Here is a 20,514-nt window from a genome sequence, read left to right as displayed (position 1 = left end):
CTACCTGGCAGAAGGAACGCTGCCGCCAGACGAAAAAGAAGCCAAAAAGACTGTGCGAAGGAGTGCCCACTTCTGCATGATGCACGGCCAGTTATACAAAAGAGGTTTTTCAACCCCACTTCTGAAGTGTTTGAGCCCAGACAACGTGGAATATGTGCTTGAGGAAATCCACGAAGGAATCAACGTCCACCACATCGGTGGACACTCCCTGGCAAGGAAAGCACTTAGAGCAGGATTCTATTGGCCAACCATGGAGCGAGATGCTCATAACCATGTTAAAAAGTGTGAAAAGTGCCAACGGTTTTCCGACATACACAAAGCCCCGCCAGAGGAGTTAACGTCGATCCCATCACCCTGGCCATTTCACAAATGGGGAATGGACATTCTAGGATCATTTTCAAAGGCCACAGGGCGTGTGCAATGGCTGATTGTCGCCATCGATTACTTCACCAAATGGGCAGAAGCTGAGCCAGTTGCTACCATCACCTCCCAGAAGGTCAGGAAATTTTTCTGGAGAAACATCGTTTACCGTTTTGGCATTCCACGTGAGGTCATTACTGATAATGGCACCCACTTCACTGATTGCAAGTTCTGAGAACTGATGTCCGACCTACAAATTCGGCACCATTTTGCAGCAGTAGAACATCCGCAGTCTAATGGGTTAGGTGAATCATCCAACAAGATGTTATCCAAAGGAATAAAAAAGAAGTTATTCTCCCATAAAGGAGCTTGGGTTGAAAATCTACAGGGCATCTTGTGGGGATATCGCACAACCGCCCAATCGAGCAACGGAGAAACCCATTTCCGCTTGACTTACGGCACGGAGGCAATGATACCAGTAGAGATCGGTGAACCATCCTGGAGGAAGGAACAGGTAACAGAAGTAACCAACAGCCAGGGACTCAATAAAGCACTTGATCTACTCAAGGAAATTCGAGAACGGGCTACGCAGTCAGAACGCCAGTCGAAAAAGAGGTCGGCCAGTAGATACAACAAAAAAGTTATCCTCAGGAAGTTTCAAACTGCTGACCTCGTTCTTAGGCGAGCCGACATCGAAAACAAGAACGCACGCGATGGAAAGCTCGCCCCAAATTGGGAAGGACCGTATCGAATAGCAAATGCACTTGGCGGGGGATCTTACGCCCTGGAAACATTAGAAGGTAAAGCTATTCCAAGGGCTTGGAACGCCGACAAGCTCACCGGATACTACAGTTGAATCACATTGTAACCTTCACACTGTACTCTTTTCCTCTCCAAGTTTTTATATAATACCCCTATCTTGCAAAAGTACGTGGTGGAATTGTCAGAACAAATTCACCTGACTTGAAATATATCCTGTTACAGTCCATAAGCAAATCACGTCATGAAAACTGTTCCGGATGGCCCAACAAGAGTCAGGCCCAATGGTCGAGGCCAGCACCCATCAAGCATCCACGTCAACCCTACTTGCTGGGGCGACGCACACCCCCCAACGTGGTAACTTCCCAAGGACAAACACCAAAATATCCCACCTTGGGACCTCAACTCCCGAAAGCAGTTGCCCAAATGCCATAAGAGGAAGCTGTCCCCCTGTGACCCACGCTGACACCACCAGTCGCAGAAGGCACAGCGCTGCCACGATGGCAGCGCCTGTCACGCCCAACACTTCCATCGGTATGAGACCCCAAGGAGAGTTGACCTTCTCCCCACCAACCTTCACCCAGTAAGCAGAATCTTCTCTTATAAATAGCCCCCCAGGGCACACCAGAAGGTATCTTATGTATCGTTATTATGCCCATTTCTATTAAGTCACATATTTAACCATCATTCCTCCATTGTTATTAACTTGTTATACTTGGAATCATACCATCTAGCCTGGTCTTTACCTAAGCTAGTGGTATCATCCATATAGTGACAACCCCCCCAAAGGGAACATAGTGGGCTTATAGATTCCAACGGTACATTGGCGTTGTGTGTGGGAATTCTATAAACTTCTATTCCCATTCTCCTACCATAGATCTACAAGACGCTTTCCACGTTCTGGAAACCGACATGGTTGTTACAACACGGCGAGCAGAACAGGTTAGGGCTGTAACCCCAGAGGGACATGTACAAAGAGTGCAATCTAACTCCCCTCCATCCAAGCATTCGACCCCAGCCGAGCGGGCATCTATCGAAGCTCCCCCCAGTACTACAATCTGTAGGTCCTCAACTACCAGGTCCTGATGTTAGAGTAACACAATTGAACCATCGCGTGCCAATACATGAAATGCAAGGAGAAAACCTAGTTCAAAACCAACCCCCTCCCCCCGGAGTCCATTTCGGAATGCCTTTCCCCACTGCAGTCCCACAAGTCATTCCACTCGCCCATCGTCACCAACCGGCCCAGAGCCAACCAGTAGCACCGTATCATGATCACCGGGTACCCATGATCGCCGCATACCCCCTAGACCTTACACACATAATGTGACCACTTCTTTCCCCCCACCTTTCCCAACCGGTTATCCGTTCCACGGTTACCCAGCACACCCCCATAATGCCGCCGTTCCACAACCACAGCGGTCGGTTGTGATCCCTGGCCAACCCCAGTTTGGCGCCCATCAAGCCCCAGCTCTCTCCTACTCAGTTGAGGCCCCTCAAATACCTCGCCCACAACCAGACTTGCCGCCTCGTAACCTAAACCTACGCGTCACCACGCCAAACACCTCAGGGCGCAATAAACCCCTGACGGATAGTCTACGCCTCACACCCATACCCCTTGGTTTCAAGGGACCATCCAATATCACTACCTATGTGGGTGCCACTGACCCTTTTGAATGGGTCCAAAAGTTTGAAGCGGCGATGACCCTTCATGGCGAAACCGACCTACTTATGTGCAGAACTTTACCGACGCTTTTGGGCGGGAGAGCACTGACCTGGTACACCACTTTGCCGACTGGCAGCGTAGCATCCTGGGATGACTTGGCAAGCAAGTTCCAGACCCACTTTTCCCCCAGTCGCCCAGTGCCAAAGTCCGTCCATTCCCTAGAGAAGGTTCGTCAACAATCTGGGGAATCCCTTAGGTCCTTTCTGGATCGGTTCGACAAAGAAGCCTTGCAAGTACAAGGCCTAGACCCTAAAGTGCAAGTGCATATACTCTTATTTGGTTTGCGTGAAGGAGCATTCGCCTACGAGCTTGCTCGCCATTAAATTGTTGACCTTGATGAAGTCAAACTGAAATCCCAAGAGCTTATGCGCATCGAGGAGTACAAAGGAAGTTGGGTAGATGACACCCACAACCAACAAAACAGAGATAGTAAAAATCGTGACCACAATGAAGAGCGGAGGAAAGGTCACAAACCCTCCAAATACGCCAGTCGCCATTCTGGGCGTGACACAATAGGACGCCAGTCACATAGCGTCATACACACAGAGTACAAAGAAGACGACAAGCATAGCCCCAGGAGTCAACAGTAGCCTCGAGAAAGCACCGTATACTACAAGTTCCACCGCAGTAACGGTCACAGTACTGAGGAGTGCAGACATCTCAAGGATGAGATAGATGAGCTTATCAAAGGTGGGGCCCAAAGAAAGGCGGGAGATAACGTCCGAACTCTAGGGAACAACAGGCGATACCGAGAGCATAGTAGGTCCCCAGAACGAAGAAGGAACAACCAACCAGGTTATCAATCTCGCCGCGAACTCGATCGTAGAGAAAGCCCCCCACGGGATCGCAGGGTGCATGGTAACCAAAGCAATAGAGAAAGGCGTGATGGGGAAGACGAGGACTCAGCTGTGGTCAAGCATGGTGTGATAAACATGATTTCTGGAGGACTTGGCAGAGGCGGGGTAACAGTCAATGCCCGGAAAAGACACTTAAAATAGTGTTTAGAAGTAGCTGGAAAAGTCATCAGCAAAGCCAAAACTGATGCAGGCCCAGCCAAACCTAAGATCGTCTGGGATTTCAACGAGTTGGGCGACATCCTCCCTGGGCATGACGACCCCTTATTCATCCAAGCAATAATCGCCAACTGGAGTGTCAACCGCGTATTTGTTGATCATGGCACCTCTGCTGACATTTTGTTTTTGCCATATCTCAAGGCTTTAGGTTTCACTGTTAATGACTTAACCCCGGTTGCAGGTGAACTTTCAGGTTTCAATGCCACAACCACCAAACCCCTCGGAATGATAAACTTGCGTTTATCCCTAGGAACGCCGCCCACAACCAAGTCAGCCGACATCCAGTTTTTGGTGCTTGATACCCAGTCAGCTTATAACATAATCCTTGGTAGAAGAATGTTCGCCGCATTTGAAGCAAGCGTATCACACTCTCACCTGGCGATGAAATTTGTGGCGAGAGACAACAAGGTGGCGACGGTAAAGGGCGATCAAAAGGTAGCAAGGAGCTGCTATAATATATCCCTACGACCAGCACCAAAAATCGCCTTCAAAGCCCAACGAGTGCCTCATCTAGTGACAGCCCAGGTAACAACGAGCAACCTCAATGATAAGGGTAAGGAACTTGACCAGTGTTTCCTTGTAGAATTCGACGCAAGGGACGAACCCCAGATGGAGCATTCCAGACCTACACCAGACGGAACACTGGAGCACGTAGTCTTGGGCGACGAGGATCAAACCACAACTATCGGGGCGTTCACCAACCCGGAGATGAGGAGTAAGTTGATCAAGCTCCTACGAGACAACAAAGACCTGTTTGCATGGAAGCTGTCTGACATGCCCGGCATCGACCCTGAAGTATGCTGCCACCGGTTATCAGTGGATCCCAGAGCAAGACCTGTCTCGCAAAAGAAAAGAAAGTTTGGCCCGGATCGCCAAAAGATCATTGATGAAGAGGTCAAGAGACTCTGGGATGCCAGTTTCATTCGAGATATCAAATATACTACCTGGCTCTGCAATCCGGTTTTAGTTAAAAAGCCAAGTGGAGCATGGAGGATGTGCGTCGATTACACCAACCTCAACAAAGTGTGCCCCAAAGATGCCTACCCTTTCCCAAGCATTGACCAGCTCGATGATAACTCATCCGGATTCAAAGTGCTCTCATTCATGGATGCATATTCAGGCTACAACCAGATTCCGTTACTTAAGGAAGATCAAAGCAAAACGACGTTCATTACTCAGAACGCCAACTACTGCTATACTATGATGCCTTTTGGGTTAAAAACGCTGGTGCCACATACCAGCGAATGATGAATGAAGTATTTAAAGACTTAATTGGCGACAGCATCGAAGTATACATCGATGATATGATCGCCAAGTCGCAAACTCCTGAACAACACTTATCACATCTTCAGGACGTCTTTGACAGGTTAAGGAAGTACAACATGCGACTCAACCCAAGTAAGTGCGCGTTTGGAGTACCGGCTGGGAAATTTCTAGGTTTTATGCTGACCGAAAGAGGCATCGAGGTCAATCCTGACAAGTGTAAGGCGGTCATAGACATGCAAAGCCCCCAAACGGTCAAAGAAGTTCAACAGCTGACTGGGAGGTTAGTCGCTCTCACTCGGTTCTTAGCCAATTCAGCCTATAAGTCCCTTTCTTTGTTTAGCCTACTGAGGAAAGGTTGTACTTTTCAATGGACCGACGACTGTGAGAAAGCTTTCCCAGAGTTCAAAAGAGCGTTATCCTGCTCGCCTGTCCTCACGAAGCCAGACGATGGAGAGACTTTGTATTTATATCTCGCCGTCGGAATGAAAGCCATCAACGCCGCGTTGGTCAGAGAGCCAAATGGGGAAGCTCAAAAACCAGTGTATTTCGTTAGCAAAGTACTGCAGGGTGCTGAGCTTAGGTATCAGCAGATTGAAAAGGTTACCCTCACGCTCATTTTCGCAGCACGAAGACTACGACCATAATGTCATCCAATCACCGTCAGAACTAATCAACCCATTCGCCAAGTGTTGCAAAAGCCTGACCTGGCGGGGCGAATGATGTCATGGGCAATTGAACTATCGGAATACCAAATCAATTATGAGCCAAGGGCTGCCATCAAAGCTCAAGCCCTCACAGACTTCATAGCAGATATGACCCACGCTGGTGCAGTGGAAAATCAGAGTAGTGAAACCCAGGTGACATGTAAACTGTATGTTGACGGTTCGACCAACGCCAAAGGGTCAGGTGCCGGTATGATAGTCGAAAATCCAGATGGCGTGGCGATGGAGCATTCTTTGACTTTTGATTTTAACACTACCAACAACCAGGCTGAATATGAGGCTATGATAGCCGATCTGCTTCAAGCCAGAGAATTGGGTGCCCAACACCTCAAGGTTTTTAGCGATTCACGGCTAGTTACCTTTCAAATTTCAGGCGAGTATCAAGCCAAAGGCCCGCTGATGAGCAAATACTTAGAAAGAGTCAAAGAAATAATGTCGACCTTTAAGAAAGGAACAGGTAACAGAAGTAACCAACAGCCAGGGACTCAATAAAGCACTTGATCTACTCAAGGAAATCCGAGAACGGGCTACGCCGTCAAAACGCCAGTCGAAAAAGAGGTCGGCCAGTAGATACAACAAAAAAGTTATCCTCAGGAAGTTTCAAACTGCTGACCTTGTTCTTAGGCGAGCCGACATCGAAAACAAGAACGCACGCGATGGAAAGCTCGCCCCAAATTGGGAAGGATCGTATCGAATAGCAAATGTACTTGGCGGGGGATCTTACGCCCTGGAAACATTAGAAGGGAAAGCTATTCCAAGGGCTTGGAACGCTGACAAGCTCACCGGATACTACAGTTGAATCACATTGTAACCTTCACACTGTACTCTTTTCCTCTCCAAGTTTTTGTCCCACTGGGTTTTACTTGGAAAGTTTTTTAATGAGGCAGGTAGCCAACAATTAATAAATCATTTTGGGTCAAACTACTCTTTCGTTCGAAGTTTTGTAAGTATAGTTATTGGAAGGTCCTCACCCCCAGCCAATGTACAAGTTATGGGATGGTTCTCACCCCCGCCCAAGAGTTGGACTGTGATGGTCCTCACCCCCAGCCAATGTACAAGTTGTGGGATGGTTCTCACCCCCGCCCAAGAGTTGGACTGGGATGGTCATCACCCCCAGCCAACGTACAAGTTGTGGGATGGTTCTCTCCCCCGTCCAAGAGTTGGACTGGGATGGTCCTCACCCCAAGTCAACGTACAAGTTGTGGGATGGTTCTCACCCCCGCCATAGTTGTACTGGGATGGTCCTCACCCCAGCCAACGCCCACCTAACTTGAGGAAATTAAAACTCTTAAGATGTGGAAGCTAGAGCAGGAAAAGAAAAGGAAATTCATTGATATTTTAGAAATAAAGGTACAAGCCCGTGGTCGACATGCCAACCACAGCAAAAAAGGTAAAATAAATCTAAGTCCTAAGCATTAGCCGTGACAGTCTCAGCTTCTTGAGCCTGATCAGTCACGTCCTCCTCAACTGCCGGAGCGACCACCGCTTGAGCTTGAACACCCACCACCTACTCAGAGACAGAACCACCCACACCCGCCATGACAGGCTCAGCTGGCATGACACGCCCATCATCATCCTGCCCGTGGTCACTATCAGTATCAGTCATTGGAAGCATGCCTCGCGCGCCTTCGTCGTCATCAGTCTCTGGTGCCGCCTCAATCACTCTGATGACATCACCCTCCAGGCGCTTGATAATCTTGCCATCCTCCACATCATAAGCAGGATCTAAACCAGTCAAGTCAGCATCAGGATACCTGACAGAAACCTGCTGAAGGGCGTTGTTGAAAGAGTGATACATCAGGTTGGCCAAAGCCTCCTCCAACTTTTCCACCTGCCCTGCGGCTTTCTTGAAGTCCTCATCTTTGGCGTGGAGGCTCCCCTGTGCAGCAAACAAGTTGGAGGACAGTTGATCCTTCTCTGTCCGGAGAACCTTCTTCTCCTTCCTAATTTCTTCCAAAGACTTACTCAAGTCATCCTTCTCGTTGGACAGCCGCTTAACCTCATCATCCGCCTTCTTCAGCCGCCCAGAGAAAGACTGGTTGGAAGCTTTCCTGTCAGCAACTTCTTTACCAAGGCGCCCAACCTCAGCGGTCAGACCGTCTATCTGTCGCCCTAAATCAGCAAGGCGATCCTCCTGTAGGGAACACCGTTCGTCAATAGCAAGGGCGATCTCCTCAATCTCTAAGATGCGGCCAATAACCACCTGGGTGCAATTCATAAATTGTTGACGATCAAGACGCTCAGGCACCGCCATCTTAGGACGCCCAATGTTGGGGAATCCATTAACAAGGTCCCTCTCTGACAAGCTGAGGGGCCTACCCACAGTAATTTCTGCATAAGGGGGAGGAGAATCTTCAGTCTCAGACGTCACGCGAGGATGGTCGCCCCCTCCATCGCCAGAAGCATGGTTGATTGCCTGGTCACTTTCACAGGCACCATCATGGAACTGCCCACCCCCAGATGATTCGTGGCGTGTACCTTGAAAGCTTGGGGCGGTGTCAAACTTGCATCCGCACCCCGTTTCAACCTAGACCCCTCAAGGGCCGACGATCTGGATCCCAGCGTTGACTCGCTGGCCGAAGAGTTGCCCGCCACGCCAGTGGGCTCCTTAATAATCGGGCGATTGGTTCGTTTCTCCAACTCCTCAGCAGGGATATCAGCGGCAGAATGAATTTTCTTCTTCTTAGTTCTGATCTCTTTATCCTTTCCTTTATCCATGTCCTTCCTCTTCGAAAGAAGGTTGGGCTGAGTTTGAGGAGCCACGCCCTGCTTGGCCTTCAGCTTAGCAGCCGCATCGCGAGCAAGCTTCAACATCTCTGCCTCCATGTTTCCAACTACAAGCAATAAAGACAGAGTTTATATAGATCACTTTGGTAAAGACAAACGCAACAAAAAATAGTCTAGGTCATCATAAACAAAAAACAACACAGAACGCCACCACAACTCCATGGCACAACACTTGCTTCGTGGGCCACCGGTCAAGACCTCCTTTTACCTCCACAAACTAACCGATCACTTGTACCTCCTCAGGAGACAAGGCCCCTAGAGCAAATGAATACTGACCAGCTGGCGTCTCGTAATGGGTCTTAGTCCAGTAGAGGGGAAATCGACACTCCCTACTCGACCGGTCAACAAAAAAAAGGAAGTTCACCCTCACCTAACACAGGTTCAATCTAGAAGAAAGTGTGTGTCTAGTTCTTATACGAATTGGCGTACTGGGCAAATATTCATCCAATCGCATCACCCGCCTTTAACGAAACCCAGCCAAGCTTCTTCTTGGACGGCGACACTTGAAAATAGTAAAAGAACAATCGTACGGAATACGCCCAACCAAAGTACCGGCATATGTTCTCAAAAACTCAAACAAATGCCCAAGCGTTGGGATGCAGTTGTGAAGGCGCAACCTGTAAGTGGGATAATACCCCTATCTCAAACTCTGACAGTGGAAACCTCACTTTTTGATCAGTGAAATGAGTCTTGTACACCATAAACCGCCATCGAGCTCTTGTCGCCATGTGAGGCGCGTCACAAACCCGGCGATCAGCACTGACCGCGAACGGTTGCCACTTCGCCTCGTATGTGCCATTTTCAGTAATGGTGAAGCTAAGTTCAGATTTATAGTGGTGGCGCAGGATGTCCCATTCAGCATAACTTGAAGAAGTAGTAGCCACCACCGAGTCAACCCAATTCCTCGCCTCAAGATCGTCGTCTGATTGAGCAACCGCCATAAGTCAAAAAGTGTTCAAATCCTACCTGGGAGCGACAAACACACAGTCAATCCTCAAAACTCCACCGACGCTAGAAGACCACTGCAAAAGGAAACTGGACACCCCACCACGCCCTACAAACACTCCTGTCACCACCAACGGCCCCACGCCAAACACAACAAAAAAGAAATAGTGCAAAACACAGTTAACTCACCATCAGAATCCGAGGTATCTGAGGAACTTGAAGAATAAAAATCTGAATAGCTCAGATTAGAAGGCCACCAGGCAGGCGGTATCTTATAAAGTCCTATGTCTTCAAAGATGGCGTCCCACACGCCATTCCTTATAAGGCAGCCATCCTCTGGTTGGTATCTACCTAACCGGTTCTCTGTGGACTCGTCATATGATAAACCCCTAGTTTATCAGGTTTTTGAGCATGAATTAATATCAATTTGTGTGATTAATTGGATGAAAAAGAGGTTAATATCCTGGAATTCCCTCAAGTACAAGTTCTGAAAGCTTTGTTGAAAAATTACACTATCTTGTAGGGAAATGAAGCTTAAAGAGCAGCAGAAAGAAAGAAGAAGATTCTGGAGAAAGGGAGAATGCCTAAGTGTTGAGCGCTAAAACGTCCACATAGAACGTTTTAGCGCGCTGCTGCAAACGAAGGACAAAAGTTGCTGGTGCTGAGCGCTAAAACGTTCACACATAACGTTTTAGCGCGCTGCTGCAACTTGAGGACAAAAGTTGTTGGTCTTGGGCGCTAAAACTTCCTGATCAAACATTTTAGCGCCTGCTGTTGGAAAAAGACTCTGGTCTCGAACACTAAAACATCCAAACCAAGTGTTTTAGCGTTGGAGTCAGTTGCAAGTAGTTGAGCATTCACCAGACATGGACGCTAAAACATTCAACAATTCACGTTTTAGTGCCCAAGTTAGTTAAAAGCAGTTGGGCATCCGTCAAACATGGACGCTAAAATGCCCATTCATGAACGTTTTAGCGCCCATGTTAGTTTTCAGTTATAATTTGTAACACTATAAAAGGCAAGGGCCTTCACATTTGTCTTATCTCTGATTCTATCTCTCTCTCCCATATCAGATCCTCTGATCTAACTTCTCTCTCTTACTTTCCAAATTCTTTAGGACTTAGTTCTTGTATTAGTTAGTTTCCTATGTAATTGCACTTGAAGATTGAAGACTTACTATCATGACAATGGAGTTTGATCTTTCTTCTTCCTTTGTTTATATTTCAATTATGTCTGAGTAGAGATCTTTGTAGTCTGATTCAATGGAACTCAAGTTTGAATTTATGAATGGTTAATTAGATGTCTTGTTTATTTATTATGTTGTTTGTATGAAGTTGTCTTGATTAATTGTTCATGTTAAGGAGTAGTGTAGAACAGACATGTTTACATTGTTTCTATATTTGACAACTTCATCATCAGTGTTCTAGTAGTCAAGACATGTTAGGATTTCTGATGTGATCTTAAGACCTTAGTAATTAATGCATGTATTAAGAAAGGAATCACCAAGACATTGGGGTTTCTAATTAATGTGTCTATCAAGGTAGTAAGACATTACATCTTGATGATAAGAAAAAAGTTGATCAACATTACATAGTAGATATTCATCATGGAAATTGGTTCATCCATAAATTCATTCTTGAGGGAAATTGACATATGACTACTTGTTTTAAATTATATTCACACTTTATTTGTTTATCAATTCTTTAATTTTATTCAAATTTAATTTCTGGTGACAAGAAATAAATGCAATTCATAATCTTTTGGTTGATTCAACTTAACAATATTTGGTTAGTCAGTGCTTGACACAATTCCTCATGGGAACGATCTTTACTCATCATTTTATTACTTGTTTGACTAGTACACTTGCTAATCCGACAACATCATACATACGACGATGGAAAGATTGGGGGATGGGGGGAATTTGACCGTGTGACGTGCGAAAGGCAACTGAAGAAGGGCGGGGGTTGAAATAATACTCTAAAGGACGATTTTGTGGTTGGCGATTGATATTGGATATGGGTCGAATAAGTCGCCCAACTCCAAGTTCAGAACACCGCGAAACACGGCGACGGGAAGTAACCCTCGGGACGCGTGAGCGCCCAGAAAGCCTAGAATGATTTCTTCGTGAAGAACGAAGGCTGGCCCCCTCAACTGATCCTCCTGACCGCCGTCTGCTAGACCTGGAAGACGAACGCCCGCCAGATCTGGAATTTCCCTCTCCAATCACTCCACGGCGTACACTATGCAGATTAGAACATGACGCCTCACCGGCATACGGGAGGACTGGCCCTAAAGCTCTTTCGGGAAGGAGATTTTGGATCTCCTCTTCACTAAAACCTAGAAGTTCGGGTACTTTGCCATGGGACAATTTCTCAACCCCAGGAATTAAAGGACGACTTAGGGCGCAACTAGTAAGATACTCTTGCATTGCGGGCCCCACCACACTATCTCCCAGTGCCTCAAAGGCTTCATCAAACTCCTCTTCCTTAATTTCCACTTTCGACTCATGAAGTATGAGACCAGGGATGGGTTCTATAAACCTAACCATCGACGCAACAGAAAAAGAAGTAGAAGGAAACCAGAAACAAAGAAGCGAAATGATGAAGGAAGAAGCAAGAAACACTATACCTGGGAAATTGCAGAAAGTGAGAGAAAGAAGACCGACACTATCACACTCACTATCCTACCTTGGGACCTCAACTCCCGAAAGTAGTCGCCCAAATGCCATAAGAGGAAGGTGTCCCCCTGTGACCCACGCTGACACCACCGGACGCAGAAGGCACAGCGCTGCTACGATGGTAGCGCCTGTCACGCCCAACACTGTCATCGGTATGAGACCCCAATGAGAGTTGACCTTCTCCCCACCAACCTTCACCCAGTAAGCAGAATATTCTCTTATAAATAGCCCCCAGGAGCACACCAGAAGGTATCTTTTGTATCGTTATTATGCCCATTTTTATTAAGTCACATATTTAACCATCATTACTCTATTGTTAATAAATTGTTATACTTGGAATCATACCATCTAGCCTGGTCTTTACCTAAGCTAGTGGTATCATCCATATAATGACAACCCCCCAAAGGGAACATAGTGGGCTTATAGATAGTATCCTTCAACTGTTCATGAGTTATTCTTGTTGTTCTCTCCTTTTGATTTTGGTTGGCATGAAGGTAGTTTGCAGATGCATATTTTGAAAATTGACATTTAATTAGAGAAGTTTTAGTAATATATACATGAAACTACCTCTTTCTCTATTTTAGATTTGTAAGAGACCGGTTAGAAACTACAACCAAAGATAAGAAACTAACAAGATCCTCAAGGTAACTGCAAATTTATTCAAGTAACAAAGTGTGAGAAAAAAACTCGCTATTTTCATATCTTGTAAAACATCCATGTATGCAAACAAGAGCTGCAGAACAGGAAAATAAATCTTCATGGTCCTCAACATCAACTACAGGAGTTGTGCTGCATCTTTGACAAGCTTTTTCCCAATGCAAAAATTAGACATATTTTCCCAAAATGGAAGACTTACATCTCATTTTCCAAATCCTGCAACAAACTACAAGAGACTAGAATAAATAGTAGAACAAAAAACTTACAGTTGAACAACTCCTAAGCAAAAGATTGTAAAAATTAATGAACTCATGGAGGAAGAAAAATTAATAACAGTTGTTCTATCAGTAAGAAGGGCACCTCCAGGCTTCAACCTCCATTCCCTTCCATAAAGGATTGAGCCATGGATTCGTATAGAAGACAATATCCCATCAACACTATGAGGTTGAAGTTGAACAGTTTGTCAATCTTTTCATAAGCCCTTTCTATTACTCACTTCTGGAAGTTATCGTCTCCATTGTGGCTTTAACTCAGCCAGGAACCATTATCTTTTGCAACATGGATTAAAAATTTGAAAAAAATAAAATAATAATGAGCATGGGACCAGACATGTAGTTAAAGATGTAATGTTAGAAGCTATCAGAGAGGAAATCTGTACCTGACATGACACTATTGTCGCTTACCATCTTGGTGTTAGCCTCAGCTGTAATTACTCTTGAGGCCCTTGCCTGAGTTGCAAACAAGAAAAGAGAGAATAATTCCAAATTATGTCACAAAATCATAATTTTATAGGCATCAAATTTGGAATTTAAGTAATTTTTAAGCTAAAACTTTTATGTAATTTTCAAACAGCTTTTAGCTTCTTTTTTTTAGCTTTAGCTTATAAGTAGCTTCTAGCTTAAAAATAAGATGATCCAAACAGGCTCCAAGAGGAGTTTTTTTAAGCTTTTATTTACTTTTCTTGAATTGTGTGCTTTTTTTTAAATGAAGAGCTATGAAGATAGAGAGATAGTTTTCTCAAAATATGTGTTTTTAAGCTAAATTTTTTATATAATTATCTAACAATTTTTAACTTTTTTTAAGTTTTTTATTTAGTTTTGGCGTATAAATAGCTTATAGCTTAAAAAAAAATACAAACATGCTTTAAGTTAGTAGCTTCATTGACTTTTTTGTAAGTTTTTTTTTTAGTTTTGGCGTATAATTTCCTTGTTCACAGTTTCAGTGTGGGAAGTAGGCTTTAGCCTACTCTTCAAAAAGTGGTACCACACCTTTGCTTCGTGCTTCAATGCACTTCTCAGAAAAGAGAGACTCTTTTGGGCCGACTCAGTCCATGTCGTCCCTGAAAGAATTTGACCCCTGAATGTAATCTTGAGTAGTCTTTGATAACTGGGCAAAAGCTTTCTCCCATGCAGAAGTATCACCTTGTTGTGATGAATGTGTTGGAGGAGGATGTAGTGGATGATTCAACTCATGGTTGGAACTGTAACTGAACCCTGGGTGTTGATTCTTATTTTTCCATGGTGGAACATAAACATTTCGCCCCTGGTTGTTATGGTTCCTCTGGTTGTTATGGTCATACCATACTCCATTTACTTATGCTTGTTCAGCAGATCCTCCATAATCACAATCATCTGTAACATGGCTTTCCCACAAATGGCACACACAGAATTAGTGTCCACGGAAGCAACCTTCTGATAAGAAAGCTGCTTGGTGAGAGCCTCCAATTGTTGCTGTTGTTGTTTATATACTTGCATCATCTGATCATTCTTGGCTAACAAAGCATCATAGCCATCAAGTTTAATAATTCATGTTCTTCTGTCATTCACCGGAGCATTGTCAAACTCCTGAGATGCTAGGGACTCAAAGATGTCAAGAGCTTCCTGAGGGGTATTGGTTGTCAATGAACCACCAGCTGTGGCATTCACCAATGTCCTGGTGTTGGTTGTCAACCCTTGGAGGAATATTGCTACTTGATTCCACACTTCTATATCATGTTGTGGACATTTCCTCAAAAGTGTCTTGAACCTCTCCCAGGCCTCATAGATAGACTCTGACTCTTTTTGCTTGAATCCTGTGATCCCATCTTTCAACTTTGCCCTCTTAGATGCTGAAAAGAATCTGGCCAAGAACTTGGTCTGTAGATCATCCCAAGTCGTAATACTTCCTTGTGGTAGTGACTGTAACCATTTCCTGGCATCATCCTTTAGTGAATGAGTAAAAAGCCACAAAAGAATGGAATCTCTGGTCACTCCATTAATTTTCACAGTGTCACTCAACAGCAAAAAATTCTCAATGTGCAGGTATGGATCTTCTGTACTGGTCCCAGCAAACTGTTCCTTCTGCACCAACTGTACTAGTGCAGGCTTCAATTCGAAATTGTTGGGTTCCACTGTAAGTCTAACCACACTTCCAATGGGTGGAATGACAGCGGAAGTCATGTAATCTCCTAGTGTCCTATGTGGTGGTTGCACATGGTTTTCTGCCATAATCTCTTCCTGTACTGTAACACTTGGTTCACCGCTTGGTTCACCCCTTTTCTGTAACTGTCTTCTTCTGGCTGCCCTCCTGTTCCTTCTGATTTTACTTTCTAATTCTGGGTCAAACAATAAAGAATTTGGATCAATAGTACCTAGCATACACCAGAATTAAAATTGAACAACAAATTCACAAAAAAAAAAATATAAAGTGCTGATGTTATCCGGCAAGTATACCGTTTCGCATAAGTAGTAAAGTAGTAAGAAAGATCGTCTCCTCAGGGATTGAAAACCAAGTACTAAAATAATCAGTCACTTTAAGTTGAAAAACTTGATCTATTGTTGGGAAAATTAAATTGAATCTTAGTAACCATAAAAGTAAAGACTTATTTTTGAGTTTTTGTATTTTCAAGAATGAAAAGAAGAATAATAATGGAGTTGGTTTTGAAAATATGAGAAAGAATTGCAGTTAGGGAACACTCTCCCTATGATTCCTACTTATTACTTTGGATTGATACAAAATACTTATTTATATAATTTCTCAGATAATTATGGTCTCAATATATTAATAGTTAAATCCCAATCCCTTGGTAACTTAACCCTTTAACCTCACTTAGAATCCTAATCCCTTAGTAACCCCTCATGAAAATTAAGCAATGAACACAATAATTCCAACATCTGCAATTAAATATACATCTATCCCTAGTATGCATACCAATAGTTATCTTATCTCCTTTCAAGATCAGAAACCTCAATATCCCTATTTAAGGTTCTAACCCTCAAACTATTTTCAACTATCAAATTGGTCAGGTTTAATAAATAAAATAACAAATACGCACAAGGTAAGATAAAGAAATTTATATAAACGAGTAAAATAATTTAAATCAATCCGTCATAACAAGGGTTCACATAGGGTTTGTGACCCTAACTACAATAAAAGAACTTAGCCAGACATAGTCATATCTGACATAAACAAATATTCAAAAGAAAGCATAAAAACTATAATTACTGGAAAGAATGGAGAAGAATTCTTGATCTTCAGCCCTCTACTGCTTGCTCCGAGTTGTGAATTGGTTTTTTTTTTGTTGTGCTCCCAAGCTCCTTATTTATAACCATAGGAATTGAGCCCATCATCTAATCGTCCTTTTTAGTCCATCCAAGATTTGTATTTGATTTAAACTTTGTTTCCTTTTTCATGTAACAATCTTGGAGATTTGATTGATAAATTAGAATTTCAAATCTTTATTGTATCTTGATTCAATCTTATCTCTAATTTGGAGAAAGATCTAATTGCTGAATATCCACACTTTATTTTTAAATCTTTTCCTTTTCCAAAATTGCCCCGTTGCAAAACACGGGATCTGAGAATTCGCAAACTGACGCTCTCAGCGTCAAATTTACGCTTCAAGCGTGAATGCTTCTGTCTGAAAAATTCCTTCCACGCTTCCAGCGTGAGATCCACGCTTTGAGCGTGGATTTTGATTTTGAAAAATCCTCGTTTTGCTCCAGTTTGTTTGCTTTTTCCTACAAAATTAGCATAAAATCAGTATTCAATCCTTGATTAAGATTTTGACAAATTAATAGTGATTCTTGCTCTTTTTCTCAAGATTTCATCAACATTCTTTCTCTTTTTTGGCTCAGATTTCCGTATATGCTAAGCGCATATCAAACAATTCCCAGATTAGGACTTTGCTGTCCTCAGCAATGTAATATATTCAAGTTATCAGCAAAGAATAATTCAGTGAAAACATGGAACACAACATCTTAAGAATTCAAACTGCTATGCATGTATAACTCTTTGTTAAAAACTCCCAACAATGCTTTTCAGTTATATCAAGAATTAAAACTCCAGCATGAATATTCCTCATCAGTTATAAATATACTCTCATTACGCTCAGTGTTTGAGGGTTTCACACTTATTCCATCAGTGTAGCAGTAATTCCATAGGCTTGAACTTATTCTCAATTCCTAAGAATGAGGAATCCATTTGTCATGCACAGACTGATCAAAAGGTCTTTGATAGGTTGTAACTTGGCCTGGTTTGGGGGTGAGAATCATTTGATCGGAAGCTTTATTGGAAAGATTGAAATACTGATTTTAACAATACTTCCTTCTCTTCTTCATTATGCCTCATTTTACAAACTTGGGATTCTTTTCCTTTATTTGCTACCTTTTTCTTTCCTTGTTTGCAGATGTTTTCTTTCTTTTCTCTTTTGAGCTGCAATCCTTCTTCTTTTCCTTGTTCAACTACTTAACTTTTCCTTTTGAGAAGTACTTTGATTTTTCTTCTTTTGTTCTGCGTTCAATCTCTCAAGGTGTGTCAAGAGGAACAGGATTAAGTAATTTTCATCAGGTTGAAATGAACTGGTTTAAGGCTCAAAGGGGCTTAACAATGGAAATTCTTATGGGTAGGCTATTTGGCTCTAAGTTAATAAGAATAAAAATGCCCTTACATTTTAGTTATGCATGACAAGCCAGAGAAACAGTTCAAGTTCTAGAATCTACTACAGTGAGGCCTCTCTAAAATAAAATTTTGTTTAGGCTCAAATCCTCACAGTTAAAATCCAAACTAGAATCTCAATTCATTGTTTCACATCAAGCATTATCAAACATTTTAGCAAAACAGTTATAAAAACGAGCAGTCATCATTCTCAGATTAAAACAAGTAATTGCTCACAGTTATAATGCTTCATCCAACTCAATCTAATTGCTTACTGAGTAAGCTCGGAACATTCTGGAACTGCTTGTTTAGGAATAATCTAATTTTTTTTTTCTTTTCTTAAAATAAAAATAAAAATTGAATCTAACTCAAAATAGAAAATAAAATAAAAATAATAAAAATAAAAATTGAAGGTTAAATTATCTCCCTTTTTTAGAAAAATTTCTGTTTAGACCGTTCTTTCCGTGGTGTAGTTCTGCAGTTCTTAACAGGTCTCGCATACAGCATGCCATGCGACAATTCCCACATTAGAATGTTGTTGTCCTCAGCAACAACTATACTAGTTGGAAAGTAATTAAGTGCATAATTATCAGCAGTCCTCCATAGTAGCATCATCATCCGGAACGGCCTGTGATGCTGCCTCTGCTGGAGATGGAGGTGGTTGAAACTGTGGTCTGAAACTCGCAGTGTCAATCCTGCGATCACTGCATAGCCTCTCCATCATCTCCCGCAGGTACCTCTGTTCGATCCTCATCTCTTGTATCTGAAGCATAAGGGAATCTGAAGGAGGTGCAGCTACGGGCTCTTCATCATGCTCAGGTGCAGGTGGTGATGCTGGAGGTGCTCCACCCGCTGCACGGGCTGCCTTCCAAAGAGCATTTCGACTAGATTCTGTGCTCATAGTAGCAAAATTTGTCTGTGTGAGCTCTGTTTTAACCTGCACATCACGGGGCTCATCATCAGGAATCTCCACTCCAGCCGCTTGACAGAGCTTCTGTATGAAAGAACTGTGAGCAAGGTGGATCTCAGCCTTCTTCTGAGTGATGATGTATACTATTCTGTCAGACAAAATATCAGCAATATGGAGATTTTCTGTACCCATAAGGGTATCTCTCTCAACATTTACATCACTTAAATTAGTAGATGCAATGATTGTGGAATTGATTAAAGTGTGCCAGAACATTGCTTCTGGAGTTAGATCCTCCCTTTTTAACTTTTCTGGCACTTGTGGCTGCCCACTCTTTGATTTCCACTTAGAATGAGGATGAGTGATAGCAGCTCGGACTCTCTCTGCAATTTCAGGCATGTCTTCCCAGTGCAGATCTTTTTCAGCAATAGGTTGCAATCTATTAAATGTCCGTATAGAGTGGCAGGGCTTGCTACGGTCATATGTGGTCCCCAGGAATTGCTCTATTGCTTCAGATGAGAAAGAGATCTCATGTCCTCTCACCCAGCTCTTCCTAGTTTCATCCACTGTCTCTTGGTCAGCACTGGCACAAAATTCTTTCAGAATTGTGCTGGAGCTTGGTGCAGCAAATCCCACTAAATTCCCCCATTTTCTCCTCTTCACTGTTCGTTTCACTGGGCAATCATCATGTAAGAAGGAACTGATTCGCCTTTCTGGTATGATTTTCTTGGGGCCAAACCATTTGTAAAACCTGTCTTGAGCCTCATGTGATACGAACCTGGTACTATCAAAAACAGATGAAGAAGAGGTCCGAGCCCTTTTTGTGCCAGCAGCACGACTTGCCCCAGTTTTCTTGCCAGAACTAGTTCCTTTTGTGGTGATCTGCTTGCCTTTCTTTCCCTGCACTCAGAAAAGTAACACAAAAACAGGGAAACTCATGCATGTCAGGATTTAACAATGAAAAGCAGTCATGAAATTAGCAGAATTATTTTCCACAATGGTTCTTTTGGTATCTTTGATTATCAGAATACTTATCCAAAATAGAAGTGCACTGGATCAATAGAGTATACTAAAAAAAAATTATTACATGCTTACACAGAATATCATAAGCATGGCCTGTAATTTCAACATTTGAATTCCAATGATCATCAATCAGACTTAAAGCATTGCTGACATGAATATTATCAAACTACTGAAATAGTCTAATATAACCCAATTTAGCATTTAGTGCACTCATTATCAGGCCAACTCAGATACAAAACGTGATGCTCCCAATTTCAGATTTTTCTTGGCAATGAAAACAACACAAGTAATATGTAATATGCTCAATATGAGAAGATACACTGATAATAAGAAACTGTATCAATCACTCAATCGAATGCATGGCAGACATTTGTCTAAGCAAATTTTCCACACAAAAATCACCATGACAATCGATTACCGGTGGCACAATTTTAGCTCGACAAGCACATATGCATTCCTTACCATCATATTGTACTTCCTTATCAGGCAAATCATCGAACAAGTAAAGTGCATGTACATAACTAATATTTGACCCTTATATGCTACTCCAAATAAATTTCTATCATGAGTATTTTCAGAACAAGCAACAATATTCAAGACCCAATACCAACTCATGCACAAGGAAGTAGTAGAGTTGCAACGATACCTTATCTCCTGCCATGATTGCTAAGTGACCGACCAAAAATCAGAACCCAAAA

The 20,514-nt window shown here is 43.1% G+C and overlaps 1 protein-coding gene and 1 non-coding gene across 2 annotated transcripts; both read left to right on the top strand.

Moving 5' to 3' along the window:
• The first annotated feature begins 2,820 nt into the window (after nt 1-2,820).
• On the top strand, nt 2,821-3,168 carry LOC133314236 (uncharacterized). Its single transcript, XM_061515675.1, has one exon. The coding sequence runs from the start codon at nt 2,821-2,823 to the stop codon at nt 3,166-3,168; it is 348 nt and encodes a 115-aa protein (XP_061371659.1).
• An 11,790-nt stretch (nt 3,169-14,958) lies between these two features.
• On the top strand, nt 14,959-15,065 carry LOC133314266 (small nucleolar RNA R71). Its single transcript, XR_009751922.1, has one exon. It is a non-coding gene; the product is annotated as a small nucleolar RNA R71 (small nucleolar RNA).
• Nucleotides 15,066-20,514: the final 5,449 nt, after the last annotated feature.

Source organism: Gastrolobium bilobum, unplaced genomic scaffold (genome assembly GCF_033153095.1).
Source record: "Gastrolobium bilobum isolate Gb01-03AN ecotype WA unplaced genomic scaffold, APGP_CSIRO_Gbil_v1 utg14708, whole genome shotgun sequence".
Lineage (NCBI taxonomy): Eukaryota > Viridiplantae > Streptophyta > Magnoliopsida > Fabales > Fabaceae > Gastrolobium > Gastrolobium bilobum.
This window is presented reverse-complemented; position numbering and strand designations above follow the sequence as displayed.